This window comes from Sinocyclocheilus rhinocerous, unplaced genomic scaffold (assembly GCF_001515625.1).
Source record: "Sinocyclocheilus rhinocerous isolate Xijiao unplaced genomic scaffold, SAMN03320098_v1.1 scaffold1136, whole genome shotgun sequence".
Taxonomy (NCBI): Eukaryota; Metazoa; Chordata; class Actinopteri; order Cypriniformes; family Cyprinidae; genus Sinocyclocheilus; species Sinocyclocheilus rhinocerous.
Genome location: NW_015647033.1, coordinates 896,152 through 917,692, shown reverse-complemented (window position 1 = coordinate 917,692; position 21,541 = coordinate 896,152). Strand labels below are relative to the sequence as shown.

Genomic DNA, 21,541 nt, shown 5'->3' with positions numbered 1-21,541 from the left:
CGCATAAATGACAAAATAACAGCTTGGTAGGATATCACATATAAAAAATATTCTAAGTATTAAACATCTATACATAAAAGGGATCTAAAAATAGCGAGACAGTTTTAACCTTCAAAAGATACAATCTGTTAAATAAATAAATAAAAATCAACCCCTGGGACATACAGTGACTGTAGTTAACGAACACACACATATGTGTGTGTGCAGGCATGTTTGAGGTTCACTGAGGTTCTTACCTTCTGCAGAAGGTTGATCTCCTGCTGTCTGGAGTTGAGGAAAGCCAAGGCCTTCTCATGCTCTGCCTCCAGTTGCTGCCGCCGATCTGCAGCCTCTCGCATATGCTGAAGAAAAGAAAAACAGAAAGAGGGGAAAAAAGGAAATTAGAATTAGGACATGTGACAGACATTTGTAGAAACTCCTGCTTTCTTAAAGATACATTGTAAAACAAACCATTGATCACTGTTCTAATCTGCTGTTTTCAGGCTGTGGACAAAGACCTGGGAAAAAGCATCATGAATAACCACACAGGCGCTTTAACAGACACATTAAGTGCAATAGTGACAGTGAGTGATGACACCAACAGCCACTGATGGAGCGGCACTTGGTAAATACAATATGTTCTGTGAAAATACAGAAAACCGAGAAGGCCACAATAAAAGCTGATGAGTAAAAAGCAATAAACAATGTCTAATGGACTGTTTGGGTTCAGGTTTCCTTCTCCTTTATTCAAGATGCAGTTAAACTGGACAGGAGTAGGACTGAAGCATATCAGATGTTGTGAGGCTTAAAAGCTTAAGCTTATAAGGTTCTCCCCATTTCTCTCACTGTTCTCATCTCCATCCTCTTCAAGGAAGTTAAAGCATCTTTTCTTTTCTTTGATGACTTTGGTGGAGTTTTAAATGTACATACACACCTCACACACTCACATGTCTATACATTTATGCTTTGCATATTCATTAAAATAGGAGCAGCTGAAGAGCTTTAGAGAACAGGAACAACTCATTTTTTATTTTTATTTATTTATTTACTTATTGATTTATTTTTAACAAATGTGCAAAGGAACATAAAATTAATTAGCTACATAATAGCAAATAAAAAGCATACGCTACATAGCTACATCAATTTAAATGTATGTCATTTCAAACCATGTTTTTCTTCTGTAAACATAACAGATATTTTGAATAATGTTTCTGTACACACAGTTGTCTAATGTTATTTTGGACCCCACTTCCTTTAATTGCATGGGAGGAAAATACTAATTAAAACACTGGGGTATTTTATCAAAACATTATCTTCTTTCTGGTTCCATTAAAAAAGCCATGGATTGGCATGAGGGTCAGTAATGACAGATGACAGAATTTTTCATTTTTTGGTGAACTATCCCTTTACGAATTTAGGATTTAAAATAGATGGAAAGTTCAAAAAGCTCTATTATTTCAGTCCAGCTGCTGCAACACTATCTGGAATGATTATGCATTTCTGAGGAGCAAAAGACATCTTCAAATAACATCAAAAAGAATCCAGAAATGTTTTCTCCTCGACTCGCTGCTATACTATTTCTACTTCTTTCTCCCATCTCATCTCTTCTGTAATAATTTATCACATAGTCAATAATAAGAAAGGTAGGAGAAATAAATACATATTTCTCATTTCAAAGGTGAGCCGTCGAACCGTTTCTTGTTATAAGAGCTTTCTTCCTCTCGAGACACATGACACAAGCAGTCAATAAAGCGACAAGTGCAGGAACACTTTTCATTCAACAATGAGTCAGCAACATGACGCTGACAGAAACAAGTCAGATAAATGAAACATCATTATCTCAGCTGGTATCAGTTTTTCCTTTAAAAGCAAGACCCTACCCATTAGGAAATATGATCTTAAACAATACAGATTGCTTATTAGATATTAGAAAAGCTGTCATAGGGGAAAAGGGAGTTTAATGATATAATAAACAGTCCGTTTACAGTATTTTGCAAGGATGTCTCTGTCCTCAAAACTCTTTCTAAATGATTGGTATTCTTAAGATTAAAGTTTGACAAGCATATCTGCAAAATGTATTGAACGCTGGTTGGATTTGAATCGATAATCAAACTACCATTTAACCAATATCCAACAGTGATCTTACCTTCAGGACCTGTTCAAGGTTCTCCAGTTTGTCTTGGAGCTGAGCCTTCTCCTGCCTGGCAGTGTCTCTCTCTTGACTCACACAACCAAAAGCCTTTCTGAGCTGATCATAGTCTGACTTTACCTACAGAGTAAAAGAGTTGGAAACAAAATGAGGATATATAAACTGTCCTAATTCACAAAAATCCAGCTAAACTTCTATAACTGTCACTTAAACAATGAAAAGCAGAGCTAATAGAGGAACCTTGGCCAGACTTCAGATGTTGGACATTTAATTATGACTACAACAAAGGGAAGAAAATGGCTGACTCTGCAACAGTTCTTAAATGCGTTTTACAATGGACCGTGAGTGCATATTGCACACGGAGTGTGGGTCTAAGCAGAATATTTTTTGAAACAGAATTAATCATTTTGATAGATTATTTCAGTAGTTATTTTTCTCTCTCATAAAAGGTGCAGTGATTCTTTCTAAGGCTCGAAACATAACTCTGCGGCACAGTAGGCAATATAATAAAATTCAGGTGATTTGTATGTAAGGCAACAGCTCTAAAAATAAAGATTCAGTGTTCAAAAATGTGTTCGACTTTTTCATTGACTCACGATGCTGGCAGAGCTCAGAGAAACGCAACCAATCACCTGATGAGTGCAGAAGAGGGTCAACTCAGGACACTGTCAAACAGGAATCCATCTACCAATCAAAATTTACCACTCAATATATCACACACTTGTGGCACATCATTCTGGCACACGCCCATACTCTCTCTCATTTATTAGCACACATTTCATCCGTTCAGGCTGAGAGAAACGGGGATGTTGATTCGCATCTCATATCGATCTAGGATTGGTATATGAGATGGTATATTGGGTTATTTACCTACTCTCCAGTCCTCAGTCTTGTTAGTACCGCTGAATGCTGGGAAATGAGCCTTTGATCATTGAGGGAATGGTAATGGGAGTGGGCAGCGCTACCTGATTAAACAGAAGACATTTTATCACAGACGCTTGTCTGGGGTTGTGACAGATGGCCCTTTTTGCTGTTAGAGGAGAGGAGCAGCCTGTGGATTATTCGGAAAGAGACCGCCAAACCGTGGCACGCTGACTTGGCAAAAAAAAATAAAATGACACTGTTAACACATTGAGTGCCATGAAATGCCACTCTAAGCTGTCCTGTGTTAGAATAATATCCGCTTCTTAGCAGATTCGCTACTCACATTTATATCCCTATTCGGGTGTCACTGGATTCCCTTCACAGTATGATCTAGTTTAAATCTTTCACTTTATGATCATCTCTAATGTTCATTTGGGCATGCTTGTCACATCACGGAGGCCGATTTCAAACCATAATAAATGCATACAGGCAAAGCCCTATAGATTTTGATTGAACAAAATCTGGTCAAAACAAACAAGGTGGATATATTGACCAGAAAGGGATGTGATAAGATCAATACTGCCGATGAGATGCAGAGAAGAGCCCTTTGGGCAAATTTTCCTAGAAGAGCCATGTAATGAGCAGCCATTGATCTGATGAGCTCAGTTGGCATGTGATGCTGACCATCTCTTACCTTCTCATACTGTGTGGCCTTCAGGATATGACTAAGAAGCTCACGATTGAGCCGTTTTCTCTCCAGCAAAGCATCCTGAAGCTCATTCTTCTGTCGAGAGGAAAAAGAAAAAAGGAGTCAGCTCATTGTCATCAACTATCTATCTATCTATCTATCTATCTACTGACAGTACCAATGAGAAGTGCAGCTGCAGAGAAATACTATTTTAGACCAAGACATCAAGCTGTATCATCCAAAGATAAATATATAGATCTCCTTGTGAACAACAGGGTGCATATATGTGACTGATTAGAGAATTCATAAACCCATGGGCGATGAAAACACAAATCTCTTTAGCCTATAGGGAATGAAGATGGGTGCTCATTTTGTCATTCATTCATTCTGTGTTTAAAGAGCCACCCAAATCTCAAAACCTCCAGCACAGCATGTATGAAAAATGAATCAATACTTCATGGAGAATGGCACTATGCAGCAATTACCACAGACCAGGATTCAATTTGTTGGTAGATTACCTTTTTAATTGGATTGAGGCCATTTATGCTTCTTTTCCGAAGTGTATAATTTTTTTCGCCACTAGCATCACTAAATGAAACTGCAAAAATAATGAATGTTTTCAAACAGGTTTCCCAAACACTCCCCTCTCTGCCATTGGTCGGATACTTAAACAGAGACCCGCCCCATACTCACACCATTAAGCCAATGTTTCAATGTTGGCTGGTTCAAAATATCTAAATGTTTTGAAAGCTACAAAGCACCTGAATTTCTAGTTTATGTGGGAGTCAACCAACAAATAACTTACAGATGTCTCTTCATATTGAAGGGATAGTTCACCCCAAAATAAAAATTCTGTCATTAATTACTCATTGTGACGAGGGGGGCGGGGTCGAGAGCCGTGGGAACGGAGCGAGGCCGGTGGAGTTAATGGATAATGAGCGACACCTGCACCACTCACCGGTCTCGAGTCTCACGGAGGAGCTCCGGAAGGATATAAAGGAGGAGTGACGACAGGGAAAGACGAGAGAGGACCAGGCCTGGATTTTATTTTGTGTTTTGGTTTCGTTTGTGCGCGACAGTCGTCCGCGAGGGGCTGTCGCGCTATTTTGTGTTTATTTTATTATTAAAGTTTATTTGAATGTTCGCCGGTTCCCGCCTCCTTCTTCCCGACCTACAAAGTTTGTTACACTCATCCTCATGTCATTTCAAACCCGGAAGACCTTCGTTCATCTTCAGAACATGAATTAAGATATTTATGATGAAATCCGAGAGCTTTCTGAGCCTGCCTAGACAGCAACGCAACTGAAACGGCCCAGAAAGGGAGTAAGGACATCGTTAAAATAGTCCATGTGACATCAGTGGTTCAACCGTAATTTTATGGAGCTAAGAGAATACTTTTTGTGCGCAAAGAAAACAACTTTGACTACTGATGTCACATGGACTATTTTAACGATGTCCTTACTACCTTTCTGGACCTTGAAGTTTTCAATTGCGTTGCTGTCTATGCAGGGTCAGAAAGTTCTCGGATTTCATCAAAAATATCTAAATTTGTGTTCCAAAGATGAATGAAGGACTTATGGGTTTGGAATGACATGAGGGTGAGAAATTAATGACAGAATTTTCATTTTTGGGTGAACTATCCCTTTAAGCTAGGATAGAATTTAAAATATAAAATATTGCAAAGTTTAGGTTTAAATAATATTTAGAAAAAAATAAGAAAAAGACTTGGCAACAGGCAATGAGAAAGGCATTGAAAATCATCTCACTTCTGAGCAGACAAGTTGTATCTCACTGCACTATATCTACCCATAAATGCACGAGAGGAAGTTCAGAAAGTCATTTCAAACCCCCTAATTTGACTGTTCAACACAGCTGTCCATCTCGTGAAGTTTTCAAAGTGCCACACCCTGGCTGAACTCTGTGTGCGTCTCTGGCTCAGCATCCTGTCCCGTCTTGACTGGCTCACATGTCACAGTATATCAGGTGGCAGGTTTGCTCAACCGCAACTAGAGGAGCATTTGAACTTTCTTGTCAGAAGCCCTGTCTGTCAACCACAGCATCACCCCGGACAAGACAGCTACTGCACACGAGGGCAGCGCACACTCCGCTGCCTGCAAACGGTGACCACCGCAGACCTCCCGTGGGATCACATGTAGCATATCCGCATATAGATTTGGGAACATTTCAGTCATCATGTTCTATTACCTCATATGAAAGGACAGTCTTTAACCTCTGCTCAAGGGACCTTTAAGAGGCCGCTGAACTGGCTGCTCATTGAAACCAGGAGTAAAAAATATGCAGTTCGCTGTGCAGTCACGGCTGATTAAACGCAGCTTTAATGTGGTAAAGATTAGACTACCATGGGATTATCAACTGAAACTCTCACAGGGATGTGAGTTAAAGCAGCGGCATGTATCATACCCAGGAATCCTGCTTCTGATTTCCATATGGATGGATCAAGAAGCAGAACGGCAAAAGGAGGTGGCGGTCTTGGGAAGAGAGAGAGCGAAAGCGTGCCACAAGAATGGACTAATTTGAGCAGACATGGCTGCCTGATCCCCACCCTCCAGTGTGGCCCCTGGTTCTGCAGCTGCTCAGAAAAGCTTTGCTCATCCTTCCACAACATTCACTGAGATGAGGCTCTTTACATGGCCAACCACTGCAGCATTGTGGATGTATATACGGTGTGTGGGTGTTGTTATACAACCACAGACATATTACAGGAGAAACAGAACTCAGGGATACGGTAAATCTGTGGGTCAAGTCGACCTGTGAAGAGATTCTCAATACATTTCAGTTACGTTAAATCAAATGAACTGTTAAACTGTTAAATCCAGACAATGTTTAGATCACGTTTGCAAAAAAACAAAAAAAAAGACACCATTACTGTATGTAGAAGTAATGTAAAATATTGCGTAAAATATTATATAAACATAGACCTATAATAATATATAAATAAAACAATTATTATAATTTATATAATTATAACATTTATGTTCTTAAATTAAATAAATAAATTACTTCTAAATACTTGTGAATAGCCTTGCAGTACTTTTTCCAATTTTCTAACAATAAACATTAAAAATGGATATAATGTATGGGGGGGGGACACCAGAATAGGTACAGTAGCATTGCAAATATATCCATAAATGAAACAAAAAATACATTTGTTTAATGTACTTGTGTAAAAACTGAAAATAAGAGATTAGACATGGAGAAAATGAAATGAGATTATTTACTTGTCATGCTAGGTAAATTTTTATTGTAGATTCAATTCAATTCAGTTCAATTCAAGTTTATTTGTATAGCGCTTTTTACGATACAAATCGTTGCAAAGCAACTTTACATAAAATTAAGTTTCTACAATATGTAGATACTCATTTATCAAACATATTTCAGTGACTAACATGAATTTCAAACTGCAACATTTGGAAAAGCAAGTGAAGAACGTGAAAACAAGAGCAAAGTGAAAAACAGCATAAGCATACAAAAAATAAAAATATGAGAATAAAATGTCTGAGAGCACAAAAAACTGAGAAATATAACCAAGGAAAACATGATTTTGTGTGAAAGTCGAACAGTTTTGCATGAATATTTCAGTTTTGTGCAATATGTTTTAAATGTGTTTAAAGTTTGATTCATACTTATTATTTTTTTAATGCGTTATTAAATTTTTTATTTACGCTTATTATTTTTCTATCCGTGACTATTGTTTGCTATTCTGAAAACGTTGCTTTTATTTTTACATTCTGTGCAATATATTTTTACTTGCATTTTTAAATTTTGGTTTCACGCGTATTTTTTTATCCGTGACTGCAATACTTTTGGCAGAAAATTGATCCCGTAAAAACGTGGGTTTTGTGCCTCTAATGCTTTAGACAAAGTCATGAGACATCAAAGTATACCATATTTGTTGAAAGTGCCGAACAAATAACCAAAATAGTTTTTGATGGAGCACAGAATGCCAAGTTCTATCCAACTATCCACATATCCATTGCTGTGCCAAGGTAATGGCATTGGCGCACTGAGTACTACACTCAATCTTATGAAAACAGGTTTGCTCTGTGCACGTTTTATTCACCGACAATACATTCAATTCTTTAACATGCAGCTTACAGTGGCAGATCTGTCAATCTTAGGTGACATCTTCAGTCTGTACCTGTAACAAACAGAAATCTTAGCCTCTGATCCCGGTGTGAAAGCTCAGGGCTCCTCTCCCGCTGAGAGCAGGTGGTTGCCATGACAGCTACAGGAGGTCGGGAGGGAGGCCGCATCCTCCCTTATCCTGCCACTGCACTAATGTATATACCGCAATAAGCAAATAAGGCACTTCAGCTGTTTTTCACACAATGATGGAAAAACGCTCATTAGACAGATTTGATCCAATTAGACAGCTGTTTGTTATTTAGAGCAACCATCTCTGTGACCTCTTGACATGGCATCTCTACAAGACTCAAAGCACATTTCTCATGGAACATGCTAATTAACGCCCCCCAGCTCATAAAAATGATTAGAGTAAATCAACTGTTGGGCTACCGGTGCTACTTTAATTGCAACAAAAGGGTTTTTTAAAATTAACATAGTTGATATAAAAGGATAAAGATGGTTCTCAGGGAATCTTGAAAGCACATTTGAGCATTTGCCACCAAGGAGCGTGTACTTTAAGATCAGACATGCTATTCCTGTGCTTTCCCATTAAACACCCACAGGATCTCCACTAATGAGGTAGTGTGTGGTAGCTTCATTCATACAAACAGTAGGGAGATATTGGGTATCTATGGGATGATATTAGACTCAAAATGATTAATAGATGCACGCACAATTATCCATGTACTGCATACATTTTATACATGTATCTTACTAACCACAAACAAATACCTTTCAATTTGAGTCTGTGGAATTCAGTAGACGTCAATTAATGCACGCGTGTCACCTAATCCACTTATGCACGGATTCCTTTTTGCATGAGCAATTTATGATATATTAATGCAGAACAGAACATTTTTATTCGCAAACATGTCTGTATTTGTACAAATCGCTGCACAATCATTTAATCCTGAATCCACAGATTCAAATTGAAAGGCATTTGTTTGTGGTTAGTAAGATACATGTATAAAGTTTATGCAGTACATGGATAATTGTGCGTGCATCTATTAATCATTTTGAGTCTAATTTCATCCCATAGGTATCTTAGTGACCTTTACACATGTGAGACCATATGTTCAAAATGTAGCTCTCATGTAGTCCAAAGGCTTTAAAATCTGTACAAGTTCTTCGAAAGGATTCTTAGAAGTCTTTCACTTTAAATCCTTACTTTTTAAAATCAATATGCAAACCTTGCTAGAAGAATCTATGCAAATAATTAATAATTAAGTACTGTATGTCAATGCCTTGATCCCTCATAAGCAAAATCCTTCTAAAAATCATTCTGCAACGCCTACTCCCAATCATAGAAACAGAAATACCTGATTTGCAGGCTGGTTTCCGCCGAGGTCGTGGCACACGTGACCACATAGCAAATTTGCGATGGATCATTGAAAAATGCAATGAATTTCAAAAAGGTATCTATATGTGTTTTATTGACTACAGTAAGGCTTTTGATTGCGTCGAACATGATAAGCTATGGAAGGTACTTCAAAAATTGGGAATATCACCTCATCTGACCCAGCTGATAAGATCGCTTTACACAGAACAAGAAGCTGTTGTTCGAACGCAGTATGGCGACACAAAATGGTTCAGAATTGAAAGGGGTGTGAGACAAGGGTGTATTATCTGCCCCTTTCTTTTTAATCTTTATGCTGAAGTGATCATGAGGAATTCATGTCTGGAAGATTCTGACATAGGTGTGAAGATTGGAGGCAGAAATATCAACAATCTTCGTTATGTTGATGATACAACTTTCTTAGCAGAAACCGGGGATGATCTGAAACACCTTATAATAACAATTCAAAGGGAAAGTGAAAAGATGGGACTCCACCTGAACATCAAAAAGACTAAAATAATGTCTACAGCTGGATCTGGAACAATTAACGTAACCATCAATGGAGAGGAAATTGAATGCGTTAAGGAGTTCTGCTTCTTGGGATCTATGATTGACCAAACCGGCGACGGTACACATGAAATAAAGCGTCGAATATCATTAGGACGTAATGCAATGCTAAGCATGCAACAAATCTGGAAGAGTAAAGACATCAATCTTACAACCAAATGTAGACTAGTCCAGGCAATTGTATTTCCTATATCAATATAAGGATGTGAAAGCTGGACTGTGAAAAAAAACGATCGAAGGAGGATAGACGTCTTTGAGTTATGGAGTTGGAGAAGGCTCTTGAGGATACCATGGACAGCAAGGGTTTCCAACAGAGAGGTCCTGAAGTGTATAAAACCAGAGATGTCACTTGAAGGCAAAATTACAAAACTGCGTCTTGCCTTTTTCGGCCATGTTATGCGAACAGCTTTACTAGAACATGCAGTGATGCTTGGCATAGTTAGCGGAAAAAGGAAAAGAGGCCGCCAAAAAACACGTTGGCTTGATATCATTAGAAGTGACACAGACTTAGGCATTGAACAGTTGAAAAAGAAAGTAGAAGATCGGAAAGCATGGCGAGAGTTGGCCCATTGGATCGCTAAGAGTCGGATACGACTGAATGGCTAATCATCATCATCATGTCAATTTCAATTTACTGAAGCACTTTGACAGTTGAGGGTTATGCTTTAAATCTGAATATTGGGGATAAAATAAAATACAATAAAATAAAAACTTGCTGATTGTTTAGCAGTAATTTTTTTAAATAATTATTTATTCAATTATTTTCAAAAATACTAAAAAAGGAAAAGAAAATACACAAACTAAATTACTTGTATTATGAATGTTTAGCAGTAACCTTTTTAAATAAAAGCAAAAGTAAAAAAAAACAAAAAAACAAAAATGAAAACAAAAAAATTAAGTGCAAAAAAACACTTTATGGAGTGCACCAGAAGAACACAAATGACTTTCTGACATTATCAGCCATGACTTTATGCACTGCGTAGCTTGTACTCACCAAAGTCTTACATTCTAATGTCTTATTCTTCACTTCTCTCTCAAGGATCTGACACCTTTTCCTCCGCTCGTTGACCTCTGACTCCTAGAGTGATGAAAAACAAAAAATAAAGAACTTGACTGATTTAACTGACAATATTTAAAATACATATTTTATAACATAATACATGGATGATAAAGTGAATGTTATCATTTAACTAAAAGGACTGCATTGAAGCAGATTCCAGATACTATAAAAGGACCTTAACCAAGGACAATGCCATATTTACTCAAATGCAACAACAACCTGACACAAATGAAAAGATAAGGATAGATGCACATGCACTATATACAGTATATATATATATATATATATATCAAACAGTTGAGAAGTCACGTTTCAGGTCATGTCTAATTTTTTTTTACAACAAAAAGTATGGTAAAGCCATTTAAAAAATGTATTATGTGATTGGTGCACAAATTACAATTCAGTTATAAATGTGACGTCAACACAGTCCATTACATTCTTTATAATGGACATTTACAGAGTTCCTGAACATCTAGGAATGGTCTGAAACATTTAAGGCAATAGATAGATGAGCTCTCCTGATTCTCAGCAGATACTGTTCATGACTGACAGCATCTTGGGCCAATCCCAGTACATCCCAGTCTTTCGTGGGCAGTATTACTTTAAGAACAGTGTCAGATAGGGCATTTAGCATAAAAAATGTATCTTGGTATGCCAGAAAGAAAGCTCTGCAAGTGTGTGAGGGTGTGCAACACCTAACGATGGGTGTTTTAAAGTAGCGATGCGTAGCATTAGGGCTCTTCAGGCAGGGGCGGAGAAGGAACAGCTGAGAGCTCAAACCTAGTGGTGAGGAAGAAACAACCGTTTCATCTGTGTCAACATGTTACACAGCTGAGATTTCCTAAACTGAGGGCTTTTTCACCCAAACCAACCTCATTACACCAAGACAACACCTCCTATTAAATGAGATGAACGAGAAAACACAGATCATTTATCTGAGCTATTAACACTGTACGGTAAATCCTCGCACTGCTCGACTGGCAAAATGACAGTATCATTCCTGGCAAGTCAAAGCGGTATGCATTGCGTGCTCATGTGCGTTTTACAGTGGGGGAGGGGACTCTGGGGTTGCTATAGAAACCTACTCATCCAGGTAGCACGTTAACCATGAGAATGAGCAGCCTATTTGTCACTCATTCACAACTCATTGTTAAACCTAACTCGCAGGACACGGCAAACTCCCTCCACTTGGAGAACGGTCCAAGACTGTGAGAATACAAGCTGGTTCATGTGTAACTGTACACCCTGAAAGGAATCACCATGACGTGGTACATTTCAACAGGGAGGAAGTGCATCTCTATGGGAAGGAAATCTCAGGTTTCACCTGCCCTATAATTATAAGATACCATTATGACTCCATTAACCACGTTATCAATTTATATATGTCTGTCTTATGCGAAATGGGGGCTGAGATGCCTCGGAGGGGGTCCGTGTTTACGAAAGGGTTTCTAGGGAAGCGTAGGATTATACAGGACTCTCTCCAACACGTTTTGAGAGATAATCTCTGAAGTGAGAAACTAAAGGTACAGTACACTGCCTGGGAATTCAAAATAGACATGTGTCATGTACCCGCCTCCTCTTTGCCTCATAACATCATCGGAACTGGTTGTCATTCAGCACAGTGAAGAAGAGAGGGTAAGTAGTATGAAATGAGGGAAGGGACAGATAACAGGTTAAAGGTAAAAAAAAAAAGAAAATGAAAAGAAATCTCAAGCTCATTGTCATGCGCTGTAGAGAGACTTAATCTTTGTATTCTAATCTCTTTTCTTTCTCATGAAACTCACATATGTAGTGGTGGAAGCTTCCTCCTGCGAACTCCAGAGATATATGCATGGGGTGTGATAATGATGCTACAGTGCTCAGGATGTCAACATGGTGACTGATTTATTCTTGGCTCAGCATCCTGCCGTCCCGAGACTCTTGGTGCCAAGAAGCCTCTGAGTTTGGCTGTGATTATCAGTGAATCTCTGTGTTTTTAACAACATTTTAAAGGAATATTTCACCCCAAAATTAAAATTAAATGATCATTTACATACCCTAATGTTGGTCCAAACCTGTATGACTTTTTTTCCTTCAATTTTGAACCCAAGTCTGTTGGGTTCAAGGTTGTTTTGGACCCCACTGACTTTCTTTGTATGGACAGTTCTGCAAAAGCAGCAGCCACGCAGCAACCTATAAACTACTGCCATATTTTGACATATTTTTGCAGACCAACCCAGAAGTTAACATCACCCTGGTTCCCTCAAAAAATCCAATCAAATTTTTTTCAATGGCTTTGGATTATTGCAAAAAATAAGCTATGTGACCAACAAAGGTTTACTGTTCATACCTTTTTTGTTCGTCAGGATAATCTTCACAAATGAATGCAACTTTTAAGAATTTTGAAGGCTAAATACAACCGCCAGAAGTTGCTAAAAAATGCTAACTATAGATTGTAAGTGAATTACACCATGATCGCATGACTTCAGCATCGCCACTATTAAGCTTCTGACAACTTTTTAAAATCTACAAGTTGACAAATTTTAGCTAGAACAGTCTGCAGGAGTGTGATTAAAAACACGGTAAACGCAGACTAGTGAGTAGAAGCCTTTTCCTATTCTGTGTGATGAAGTTTAATTGCCCTGAAAACCTCTGTAGTCTCATTTAGCCACTTGTTAGCAATCATCTCTTTAAAGACACATAAAAGTATATTTTAAAAAAAATCAAGGTAAAAAGCGGGGTAGTAATGACGTGTTTTGTGTCGTTGAATAAAGCATGAAAATATCTTGAGCTTATGTTAACCACAGACCTTATTTTAGGCATTTAACCATAGAAACATATTGACTTTGGGACGATGGAACCAGTTCATTTTCAGGCTTTAGGACTCATTCCTGCAGCACTCTATTCAGAATTATTATTTCTCTCAACATGTATGTGCATTATCACTAGAAATAGGCCACTTTGAATCACTTTGACGGCATCATGGATTTTGAGGCAGCTCATTTAATCCTGTTTCCCCCACTATCCTAAAAAAGACTCAAGGTTCGGTTTGGCATTGAGAACATCCTGACTGACTTTGAATGTACACTAGCTTAATGTATTAGGAAGCTCTTCTTTGGATGACAACTCTTGCAAATTTCCTGAAGCAAAGGGCCACTTAATTAAGACAAAGACGGAGGACTTTACATTAAGATTTACATTTCCAAAGGGAATATACAATGCAATACTAATGATGTACATTTACAAAGACGATTATGGGTCTTGCACATAATAACATCCGGTTTAAAAGTTAGTGAGCATATGAAGACACAATTAATTGAGACAATGTGCTGACTGACATATTCTAATCTAGCAAACAGCAAATAATGCATTCATTTACATTACTGTCTGAGTGGATTGTAAGAGGACCAGAAGGAGAACATTGGGTATTGTTAAATAAGTCAATAACTATTGAACAGTAATTCAATAGATTACAGAATTCGCTGTAACCATGACAATCGGCGAGATGCAGTGAAGAAGCCGGCTGTCCAGTTTTAAAAGTCTGACCCAGGACAACCCATAAAACAACGAATATACAATGCAATACTAATGATGTACATTTACAAAGACGATTATGGGTCTTGCACATAATAACATCCGGTTTAAAAGTTAGTGAGCATATGAACATACAATTAATTGATACAATGTGCTGACTGACATATTCTAATCTAGCAAACAGCAAATAATGCATTCATTTACATTACTGTCTGAGTGGATTGTAAGAGGACCAGAAGGAGAACACAGGGCATTGGGTATTATTAAATAAGTCAATAACTATTGAACAGTAATTCAATAGATTACAGAATTCGCTGTAACCATGACAATCGGCGAGATGCAGTGAAGAAGCCGGCTGTCCAGTTTTAAAAGTCTGACCCAGGACAACCCATAAAACAACAAACCTAAAATCACAGTTTAGAAAATCTCCAACCTGCTGCCTCAAAATTCATGGAAATGCAGAAAAGTAACAATGCAGGTGGAACATGTGTTCATATTTTTGATAATACATACATACATGTTTAAAGAGAAACCCTTGATCTATTATCATTCTTGAGAAAAATCATTTGAGCTCTTGCATCATCCTTCATCATGCATCTAAAAGCATGAAAATACATGATGTATGAACTGGGGCAATACCCAGCTATGAGAACGTATACTCAGAGGGGGGGGGATTTACTATGCTGCACATCTCCTCATGCAGAAACACACGCTGGAATCCCCACAGCCAAGCTGCAGGCAGAGGAAGGAAAGTGAGAGGAACAGAGAATTGCAGCAAAAGGATAAATGAGAAGAGGAAATATTTACCGTCTCAGTTCCCAGTTCCAAAGGATCTTAAACCTGCAGAAAATGTTCTTTCCTTTCCCTTTTGCACTCTTCCTCTCCTCCTCCGTCTTGCTTCCTCTGGGCGTGCAAATGTCAGACAGCGGTAACGGCAGCTCTCTCTCTTTCTTGCTCTCCTTCTCTCTTTACAAGGCCTGCTGCATGCTGCAGAAGCAGAGGCACAGAGCTCCCCCACCATACGCTACGGTCTGCCCTCCATCCCCTCCCTGAGTGACTGATGCTGAATGCGGGTGGAGGAGGGAGGAAGTGGGAGGGGAAATGATGGAAGTAGGCTGTCGAGTGGGCGGCAACTCCTAAAACCATGATCCCTCCCTGACGGTACCAAACCTCCACGCAGAAGTGAAGCAGACACAGGGAGTAGGTGGAGCTAATTGGGAGAAATCTTTAACGTGCAAATACACACCTTCAGCAGGGATTGACGCCCAATGTTGACTGAAATGTGTTTCTCTGGAAGTTACATATTATTAATTATTAAACAACAACAATGAACAATACTTTTTCAGCATTTATCTATCTACGAATACATTTTTAACTTTTGTATAAATTAACACTAGTTAATTATTGAATTAACATTAATCATTATTAATAAATGCTGATACATTTTTAACAAATTGATTATTGTGAAGTTTTACAATAATTTAAATCCCTTCCTCATGTCGTTCCAAACCCGTAAGACCTTCGTTCATCTTCGGAACACAAATTAAAATATTTTTGATGAAATCCGAGAACTTTCTGACCCTGCATAGACAGCAATGCAACTGACACGTTCAAGGCCCAGAAAGGTAGAAAGGACATTGTGTGCAAAGAATACAAAAATAGCGACTTTATTCAATAATGTCTTCTCTAGTTCCGTTGCTGTCAATGCAAGGTCAGAAACCTTTCAGATTTCATCAAAATAATTTGAGTTCTGAAGATGAACGAAGGTTTGAAACGACATGAGGGTGAGTAATTAATGACAGAATTTTCATTTTTGGGTGAACTATCCCTTTAACAGTACTATTATATCGAACGGTTATATACAATTTTAGAATAAAATATATATTTTTATATAATAGGATATACAAATTTTTTATATAAATGTATTTTTTATATAAATAGGACACACAAAGTCACATCATGTACAGAGGCTCGCGTTACCCTTCTTCAGAGGTACTGTCCTCTTTCCTTCGCTGTCTGCTGTAATCAGCACTGCTTTAAGGGAGTCCCACATCTGAGAAACCCTGCAGTCAGACTGATACCTCTGCTTGCAAACATGACTAGGTATAAAATGATGCAGGATGTGGCTTTCGGCTTGCTCTAAGAGGGAGATCTACACACCGCATCGAAATAGAGCTGCAAGTGTAATGGATACGAAGTATCATACCACAAAGCTTTTAAAGCGCTGATAAAATTGTGGGATTCCATATGTATGGGGTGGCCTATATAGATTTCCAGTTAAAGGGAGTGCATATACATTACAGAAACAGTGAAGACAAGCACACTAAATATTAAAACTTAACACCGTATCATGGTTTTGTGGCAGCTGTAGTTTCAAAATAATGACTTCTGCTCTCTGTTACTAATGGGCAAGAGAAAAAAACAGCTAAATAATACCAAAAAAGGAATAATACAAAAAAAATGCAGTTTCATTGATGGTATGAAATATTTTCAATTCACTTGCCATCGGAAGGTGAAGCAAAAAGTATTTTTACTACACTGGGTCACTGTACAGCTTCAGTGGTCACTGTCCATGTTGGTAAAAATGGCTGTAATGTTGTCTAGAAATCATCTTCAGTCTTCAATCTTTTTTAAAAAAAGGTTAGACTTCTAACCTTTAGAAAGGTTAACAGTGTAGGAGTCACTCTCCAGAGAGGTCTGGGAGAGTTAGGATAGTTACAATTTACATTTACTTCTACAGTTTGTTCTTGATAGAAGCTTCTCTACAGAGGATAACTTAAGACAGACATTAGTAAGATACATCAAGTACGCTGCAAAAATGTTATTTTGCTGAACTTAGTTTATTGTGGTTACACATGTTGAAAATTTGTTTTCTTTACATAAAATCTCAAATATCTAACTGAATATAGAAAATACCCTTACGCAACTGATGTTAATATGAATGTAGCAGAGACCTGGTTAGTTTTAAACCCTTGACTGTATGTATCTCTCCGGGATGCTTCAATTAGAGGAACAGCAGAAGGGATATTCGCTCCAGAAACTCGAATATCTTCCCTGAAGGTGTTTTGTAGTTTTTCCTCTCCCTTCCATACACAGTCACAGAGGCACGACTCTAAAAATGCGAATTTACAAGCAGCAGAGGAATAAATATTAATCCCAGGTTTTAGTTTACAGGCAGTGATTCATTCTGTTTTGGCAACTGGCATGCAGAAATCAATTGTGAAAATTGCTTTCAGAGAACTGAGGTCAGAATATTATTGTGGCCAATCATGCTCATAATATATGACTTCCACATAATGCTGTGGGCTTTAAGAATAACTAGGTTAGATATTGGTACCACATCAGTTACTAAAGATATTTTAATTGATCAGTATCAATTTCGGTTTATATTGCATATTTAATAGTGAAAGTGAAAGTGAAAGTGAAAAACCCTATTTTTAAATAAATATTACATTTTCATTCTTTTTTTTTTTGTCATCTAAATGAATATTTTAAAACATCAATAATCTAATAAAATGATTAAATGTAATCAGTTCAATCATGTTCTACAGTTCTATCATGACAACTCTCAGAGGGTTTAGCATAGTAATGTACATGACAATGTGTTAATGTGTTCGCTACACTTGCTACTGCCAATACATCCACAACATGCTGCTGTGAGCATGTAAGAAATACTGCTGCTGCACATAACATAAAATAACCCTCATATATAATATATATGAATCACCCCATAGCAGATCTATACAGGTGGAGCTAGGGAAGGTGGAGGGTGTCTGAACCGCGCTGCAACTGCTACAGCAAGCACTAGCCGCATATTTGAATGTTGAGCAGCAGCAAGCTCATTGGCTGCTGATACAAAGAACCAATCAGCTGCACCATGTGATAACGATGTCATTATGTCAGATAAGATTGAGTTAGACCTATCAGACTGCACCATCTTGAGTTTCATGACAGAACTTTGGATTTGTTTTTATTTCATATGACACTCAAGCAAATATCAGCCTACATCCTGAAACGTTCACTTTGTTATATCGCGTTCACATTTCAACACAAGATTGCAATTAACGAAATTAACGACAAGCTCTCAGTGTGCACACATTCAGCTGGAGCTGATGCTTCCTGTCCTGGTCTAACTACTGAGACAAGGATCTGGAATGGAATGGACCTCCTGCTCCAAATGACTCCAGCGGTCGATGCAATGGAGAGGAAAATACAGTTAAGCAAGCAGCATGGCCCAGCTAAGAGATCACTGTCTCAGTCTAATTCTATTAGAGGACATGGCAACCCAAGCCAGGGCCCAACACTTCTGATATAACCCTCTCTTGACTGGCAACATCCTTACAGAAAAACACTGTGTACTCCTTTCACTCATCTAAATTCTCTACTGAGACATACTTTGGCTCAGCTAATTAAGTAGATGGGCCTCTCTCCGGATTGTTATTACTCTGTATTAATTATCTGCTTTTGTCATTATAGTCATGACTGTTATTCATGAAACTAATTATACTACAGCCAGGCTTTTCCACGGCCTTCCTTTCTCCACAGGACAGGCAGTGCCATAGAGATGAGGTGGGCGGTTCCTAAGCAGCAGCAGGCGTGAGACACTTTCTCTAGAGACAGAAGGTCATTCCTCACCACAGGTTCACTCTCTGCGCTGTCCGTCAGAGACGGTCGCCTGGCAACCAGCCATAGGACTCGCACTGCAACGACTGTCACAGCATATTCGTCTGGTTCACCACTATCACAACTGAAGCTAATAAATGAAGAGGTGTGATCATTTTGAATCTGAACCAATGCCAGCCTTGACGTTCCTTTCTCTCTCTCTTTCAATTTAAGGACTTAAAAAACACAAAAAATCTAACATTATGTTAAGTTTATTACTAAAGTTTGTTTAAATTAACACATTTTCAAAGCAACACACAAATTCAAAATATTTGAAAATATGCACAAGTGTGTTCTTAATACTCACACAGACATAGTTGACCCTGCCTACTTATAATACAATTTATTAAATAAACTATTGATAGTATGAATTACCTTCTGTGGTGCTGTTACAGTTAGAGAACTACTATCTGTTAAGGAACATAAAAGCATAATATCATTCAATTTGTATATACACCATATTTTTAGTCTGCTAAAGCCATAAGATATCATTCTATGCAGGCACGTGCACAGGTAGGGCTCAACCTGTGCAGAGCACATGCCCCTTTTGCCCTTACACGCCGAAGTGCCCTTTTTTTGGTGATGGTGGTTTTTTTTTTTCCTTCAAAAATTGTTACTGCCTTGAGTTATTATTTTGGAATAAATGTAAAATGCTTAAAAACTTGATGATATTCATACTTGGCTTTAATAAACAGAATATTGATTGCATTGTTAATGTAAAAATATAAAATAGAATTGTATTTGTTGTTGTTGTTTTCTGGTAGTGTAAGTAATGTTTATTTAACCAAGAACATGTGACTGAGACAGGAATTTACATTTGATTTTAAAAAAAGGACTAAAGAACTTTCTACTTTCTAAAGAAACTCTTAGACCTAAGAAACCCTATATATATATTGGGGGGGGGTGCCCTTTTTCAGTTTCAGCACATGCCCCTCAAAAGGTCTGTGCACTGCCCTGATTCTATGTGAAAAGCACTTTTACACTACCGTTCGAAAGAAGGGGTACAATTTTGTAATGTGTCTCAAAGAAGTCTCTTTATATTATGACTCAGTATTATGAAATTTAAGTTATAATAAATTATTGAAATAATAAATTATTGCAATTTAAAATAGCTGTTTTCAATTTGAAAATATTTAAAAATGTAATTTTTTCCTTTGTTAGCACAGCTGAATTTTTTAGCAGCCATTACTCAGGTCTCCAGTGTCGCATCCTTCAGGAATCATGCTGTTTTGATGCTCAAGAAACATTTTTTATTATTATCAATGTTGAAAACAGATGTGCTGCTTAATATTTTTGTTGAAACCATGATACTTTTTCAGGATTCTTTGCTAAACAGAAATGTAAAAGAACAGCATTTATTATTTATTCAAAACAGAAATCTTTAGTAACATTTAGGTGTCTTTACTGCCACTTTTGATCATTTAATTTAATTAATACTTGCTGAATAAAACTTTGTCTTTAAAAAAAAATGCTGAGCCCATATTTTTGAACAGCAGTGTAAGTTGTTAATAACAGAAAATCTTGACATCCACTCAAACTCTCCTTGGAAAGTTCTAATTAGAAATATTGTGATGCCTGGTTCATGAACAAATCATTCTTTAGAGTACAATCTTTTAAATGAATCCGTTAATAAAGTTCACAAAACTGGTCTGACAGATTTCAACAAATCATGCTGATATTCGCTGAAAAATCTGGTTGCAACGGTGAACAGCCCCCTGGAGGGGAAGATTATCAGTCTCCTTCAGAGTTGCAAGGAAGATAGTCATACAGGTTTGGAACAATACGAGGGGTGAGTAAGTGAAGACTTACTCATCCCCTTAAAAAACTTTGCTTAATTTCCGGTAAAATTCTAAAGTATGCTCTAAAGTACAGCAAACTTTCTCTCAGTTAAATTTGTGCATGTCACTTCCCATCTCCATTCAGCGGGACAAAATTGATCTGTTGCAACTGAGGCTTATAACAAAAGCCATTATTATGGTCTGTCAGTTTTCCATTACCAACCTGTCCTCCCTCACCAGTGGGCTTGTTGCCAGGGCAACAGCTTCAGCATCACACCACTTGTAACACAGTAGACGATTCAGGGACTTCCTGTGCATTTTACCTTACAGAAAACAACTGTTGCGATCACTCATTAAGCTTCTCACCAGGGAAGAGGAGTTTCAGACAACATGCTGAAATCCAGAAGTGTGACTATTGCCAAGAACTGAACAAATAAGCAACAAAAACACACCACAAACCTACTTACCAGAGATCTGTGTTGCTGTTTCTGCTGTCTGAGAGTGGCTAGCTCTAGTTTAAGAGCTCTGTTCTTTTCCTCTAGGAGGCGGCAGCGATTCACATGGTGAGCTGCGTGAGAGGCCAGGTGCAACGGCTGGGCCTCCTGCTTCAGCTGCAGGGGAAGAGGGCAGACAGGGCAGTGACTTAGCAAGCAAACTTTCAGGATCAGTGTTGGGGAAAGTTACTTTTAAAAGTATTGCATTACAATATTGCGTTACTCCGGGGAACACGCAGCAAAAGGGGCAGGGCCATGCTGTGCTGCTTTAGAGAAGAGGAAGAGAAAACTAGGGGTGCACGTAA

At 38.0% G+C, this 21,541-nt stretch overlaps 1 protein-coding gene across 5 annotated transcripts in view; it reads right to left on the bottom strand.

Moving 5' to 3' along the window:
* Positions 1–21,541, bottom strand: part of LOC107708362 (RIMS-binding protein 2-like) — a 55,370-nt gene that overhangs the window by 27,604 nt on the left and 6,225 nt on the right. For 3 of the 5 annotated variants that reach the window (XM_016512563.1, XM_016512561.1, XM_016512560.1), the window contains exons 1-2: positions 2,126–2,202; positions 237–341 (exon numbers count right to left, since the gene is read on the bottom strand). In XM_016512563.1, the coding sequence (XP_016368049.1) occupies positions 237–338 (102 nt within the window). In that variant the 5' untranslated portion in view covers positions 339–341; positions 2,126–2,202. Of the gene's footprint in view, positions 1–236; positions 342–2,125; positions 2,249–3,686; positions 3,777–10,723; positions 10,808–21,209; positions 21,354–21,541 lie in introns of those variants that run through there. The other 2 variants (XM_016512562.1, XM_016512564.1) reach the window with 2 other exon arrangements.